We start from the raw sequence: 5,231 nt of genomic DNA, 5'->3' as shown, positions 1-5,231 counted from the left end.
CTGGGACTCCATGAAGCTGCTGATCTGACCCGCAATACCCAGTTTGTATTATGTTGAGTAGTAGTACCCTGTACAAATGCTTTAACTAGATCCTCTATCCTGCTTGTTTTGTGTATTCACAGCCACCAGGTAATTCAAACATCCAATATCACTTTCAGAGGGAAAAACAGCAATTCTCCATACCCACAGACAGTAGAAATGTGCTTTATATCCGTATTCCAAACCACGTTGTGATTTTGCAAGTCAGCAGGCTGACATGGTGTACATGTCACTACACTTAAAATAGGTTTGGAACTCTGATGACTAGTATACTGCGTGAGTAAGACAGATATCTGTCTTTAGTATTAAGAATTACACTAGGGCTAAAAACTCACATCTACCCTAAAAAGTCTGCTACAAAAAATGTAATGCAGTTATTAAACTAGTGCTCATCCCACCTCATCCAGCCTTTATTTCAGTTACACCCACAAATAGACCTTAACAATTTTGTGACAAAGATTGTTCCACGCCCGCCTCAAAACTGGTCTTGTGACCATGAGGCTAGCTTTGGAAGTCCTCTATCCTATCACTCACCGCTCCCCTACTGTGAGTCTAGCTGCTGGGTCCTGTTGAGGGAATGACAAATCACAGCAAGTATTTCATTCACGTGTCCAAGCCAATGTTTATAAAGCATGTATCTCTCATTTTCTTGCCTCATACTAAGAATGAAGAAGAGACAGAGAGAATTTGGTCAGTGATGTCAATTGTAACATTTTAAGAAATGCTTACACCGTCATCACATAATCAGTGTATCTAGTCATGTTTGTATATTAGTGGTAGGGAGAAAATAGTCAAAATGTAAATAAAAAAGTTCAAATTTGATTACATGTACGGGCTTTGTCATTAATGGGTTAAAGTCAGATGGGAAGAACATAATATATTTTAAAAAAAATTAGCCCTTTCATTGAAAGGTCAGTTTTGTACCCCAAAGTGGACAGATTACTCTTGGTCTTTTAGAGTGCCCAAAACATTACTAATTTACACATGTGAGGTATCACAGTACTCTGTGGATGCAGTTTAAGACAATGTATGTTTTTTTTTTCAACAGCCGCACATATCCGTTTGTACGAAACATTGGAAAAGGTTGGTGGTGAAACAGCTCCATGAATATCAGCTAAAATCAACCTTGTCGGTTTTTTTAAGAAACATACTTTCGTAAGGTCCGTTGTATTATCCTGTTAATAAAGTTACAGCGCTAGAATACCAAACTTGGATAAGGGGATATTTCCATAACAGATGGAAATGTAATGCAAGTAAATATACTTTGGGTATTTTTTTTTATGTAAGTTATATGCAAGCCTTTTTCAAATCACTTCCACTTATGTTTTTTGTTGAAATTAAATGATAGATTACACACATACATGTAGTATCAAAATATACAGTAAACTAGAAAGGGGCAAATAATGATTCATCAAAAGCATAGTAAAATGCCAAAAATAACCAGAGTAATTGGAAAGAATTTTATTTAAAACATCATAAATAACTAGAACAAGACAGCTTGTTCTGTATTTAGTTTCACATCATGAAACTGGCCACCATCCTAAATTAACAGTTATAGTTATTTACATTTAAGAAAACCCACTAATTGCAACATAGATACTATTGAAATGAAAAGAAAAAAATAGCTCTGATCAAATCAATGCACCTGCAGTACTGTATCACAGTTTACAACTGGATTGTGATGACAACCAATCTTTCATTTATGGGAAATTATGCATGGGAGAGTTTGGGTCCAGAAGTACTTTGTAAAATATTGCAAACTAATTGCACTGAAAGATGCAACAGTGTTTACCTTTGCACCATTGGAGCTGGAAATAACAATGGTTTCCCCCCCCTTAAAGATGGGGTTACTGATATACACATATTAGGTAGCCCACATGTTTTTAAACAGACCATAATAGTTGGATTTAAGAAATAGTCACATTGTAGGTAAAGATCATTAAATCCAGCACCGAGGGCCACTTATACTAATATCCTTATGGTGTTCTTAATGTTAGGCTGAGATGATTTTGGCACATCAAAGGCATTTCAATCTATTTTCATTATCCATTAGTGATGACAGTTCTTTGCAAACCTACAATACTCCAAAAATGCAATAGGCATTGATTTAGCAAAATATGGCTCTAGCACTAGAGGACTAAAATTATACATATAAAATAAAAAAGGTGGGGGTGGGAGGGAGATGTAACTACTTTACAAGTTTTCATGACCAACGGATGCCAAAATATATAAACGGGAAACCTTTTCATATATATTTTTTTTTATGGAAAATTTTGTTTTGGGGCAAGTGAAAGAATATTAAAAAAAATTATATATATATATATATATAAGAATGTTGATATGAAAAAGTAATAGTTTATTCTGTTACAGAACAGACTCACAAACAGTGTGAAATGGACTTAGCACCAGTAACCAAAATCATAGCTAACAGTTTTTAAGCCACAGATAGTTGACATGATTTCTATATAATAAAAAAAGGCACATACATCAAACATTAGTGACCTAGTCTATGACACAACATCCTTCAGCAGTACCCCAGCCATACTAAAAGGTGGGGAAGGGAAGCACCTTTGTCACTTTAGAATTAAAGTAGCAATAAATATCCTTCCTGTGTAGACTTACAGTATGTATTTACACAAGATTACCAACAGTGAGTATCAATGCCATATGCATGTAAAACCCTTATGAAATGTAGATAGTCATTCATACACAAAAAAATATATATTATACAGAACACAAATAAAATGTAGAGGAAATATATATTGTTTGCTTATTTTCTTTTCTAAATGCAACCCAAGAGAAAATGTCACAAAACATTGTTTTACAGTTACAAGTGAACTTGCTTTGCCCTTTTCATTTCAAGTAAGAACATTTTAACATTTGCATAAACTTGCATTTAGAGTCACAGTTCTTTACACACCAAAGCTCTTTCAAAATTCTTGGCATACAGTCAGTGATACAAATTATAAGGGAAATCATATTTTACACACAAATATACAGTCTTTGGATATTGACTTCTGTGAAACTCCAGGATTTGTGAGGTAGTTGCTGCCAAAGAAACACAGGCCATGATGATGCAGAGTGAATGCTTTAAAGTTCTTTGCATAACCAGACCTGTTAGTAGTCCTGGTCCACCTGGTTTTACAAAGGTCATCATTCTGCTTGCCAGAAACAGTATGTTTGAAATCCCCTTTATCCTGTGGCCCAGTCCTTCCAACATAGGGTAGGTGAACTTCATTCCCACTAAGCCCCTCCCAGCTCCATCAGAACCTTTCCAAGTGTTATGCTGTGCAATCAAAACGATCACCCACACAGTATTAACGTTAGATTCACAGGCTTATAGGCAGTCAGGTGATGGAATCCAGAGAGCCACAAGGTCCTTCACTCGATCTATAGCCCGAGAAGCGGGCGGCAGGCACATTTCTACAATCTGAACAAATATTGCAACTACATCCCAACATTATGTTTAGGGGCAGATGTGACTCGGAGATCTGGCAGGCAAAGTAGGATCCCCCGAGACAAGTCCACAATAGGAAGATCCCTTTTTCTATTATGAAAGTAGTGAATCTTTGCAGTAAAGTGCAGTGAACACACGAGAAGTCCATGAAATCTGTAAACAGCCTAGACATAAAAAACGTCCAAGCCACAGCCAAAAGTTGTCGTCGCCAAAGGCTCCAAGCAAGACCAGCATTAAAAGTGCACAGGGAGCAGAGCAGGGATACGATGGCACCCGAACCGCTATGTGGGAGACGGCTGCCCGCCGATCTCCTCCTCAGGAGGGGGAAAGGATCGGGAAGCGCCGGATCTTGACCACAGGCTGCAAGTTGACCTGCAGGATCTTCTGAGCCTTCCTTCGGGCTGCGGCCACTTTGGCCTCGCAGGACACATCACTGACCCGTATCGTGGGGAACACCGTCAGCTTAGGGGTAGCCGCTTTCCAGATGTCCTCAAGTGACTTGCCTAAATGTAGAAGTCCCCGTACCTCAGACGGGGTCGGGCTACTGCAGACACTACTGCCTCCGCTAGTGCTGCCGGCTACGGACTCCTCACTGCCCCCGGTGCCTTCACTGCCCACCGTCCTACCCCGCCGCCGCTTCCTGGAGCTCAGTCTCATCCCTCTCCTCTTCCTCTTGACAGGAAGCTTCTTCGGTGGAGCCGCCGCTGGCGGTTTGTCTTTGGGCTTACCGCGTGTGAACTGGCTGGGGTCGGGGACAATCGAGCGGCAAGACGAGTAGCCATACACGTCTTTGCTCCGTAGAATGACCGGCGAGAAGTCTCGTTTCAAGCTGCAGAGGAAGTTCCAGAGCTCTGTGTCCGAGCTCATGAAGTGCTTGGACTCCGGTACGAACACCTCGAACGCGTCCTCCAGCGGTTTAGTGCCCGAGAAGAGCAGATGCGAGCGCGAATACACAACTTTCTCGCCGTCCACATCCCAGCGGCGCCTGGGTGCGCCTTCCTCTGGGGCAGACATGAGGCCAGAACCGGTAAAGGAAATTAGATTGGGAGGTAAAAAAAAAACTTAACTGCCGCCAAAGGGAATTTGAAGCACGGCCGCCCCCCTTCTGGCCGCCTGTTTTAACGCAGGACAACCCAACGAAACGCCGAAAACAAAATGGCTTCTTTCAACAGCTTCTACAGTTGGCTATATAGCAGCTTCTTTGAAATACGACACACGTTAAAACACACCCATTGCAAGGGATCCGGTGATCTAATTGGGTTTCCCGAGTCCTTCAGCTTTCGGATTGGGCGGACGGGAAGCAGAGGGCGGAGCGGCCGAGAAAGTGGAAGGGGTGTCTTTGGTGGAGTCATAGCTAGAGAACCCGACAAATCTTGCTAACGTCGGCCATATTAGTTGAGTGGATGACTTACTTTGTTTGACAACGCGTTCGAGTTTTTTTTTTTTGTGGAGCTCCCAGACAAGTTTACACTTTGTTATGACCTCATGGTCGTTTAACTTGCTAGAATGTGCTGATAATCTCTTACGTGTTGTGAAACGTGTAATTTGAATAATATGTGTGTTATTGCAACACAGGTTGACCGCATGAGGTTGATGTTGGAGGTTCGTTACTAAAGAAGTGGCAAAGGGAAGGCATAACATCTGTTGGGTTTGTGTCATTGTTCTTTTTATAGGCTCCCAAGAGATTTTTAAAAAGTGGCCACCAATAATAATCCAACCCAGCCCATTTTAAGTA

The 5,231-nt window shown here is 41.0% G+C and overlaps 1 protein-coding gene across 1 annotated transcript; it reads right to left on the bottom strand.

Moving 5' to 3' along the window:
* Nucleotides 1-3,811: 3,811 nt before the first annotated feature.
* LOC149302891 (coiled-coil domain-containing protein 71L-like) lies at nt 3,812-4,510 on the bottom strand. The gene has a single exon (XM_089482092.1). The coding sequence runs from the start codon at nt 4,508-4,510 to the stop codon at nt 3,812-3,814; it is 699 nt and encodes a 232-aa protein (XP_089338218.1).
* Nucleotides 4,511-5,231: the final 721 nt, after the last annotated feature.

The sequence above is a fragment of the Sceloporus occidentalis genome, unplaced genomic scaffold, assembly GCF_023333645.1.
Source record: "Sceloporus occidentalis isolate IW3139 unplaced genomic scaffold, rSceOcc1.0.p SCAF_17, whole genome shotgun sequence".
In the NCBI taxonomy this organism is placed as follows: Eukaryota; Metazoa; Chordata; class Lepidosauria; order Squamata; family Phrynosomatidae; genus Sceloporus; species Sceloporus occidentalis.
Note: the sequence above shows the minus strand (reverse complement) of the source record. Positions and strands in the feature narration are given on the sequence as shown.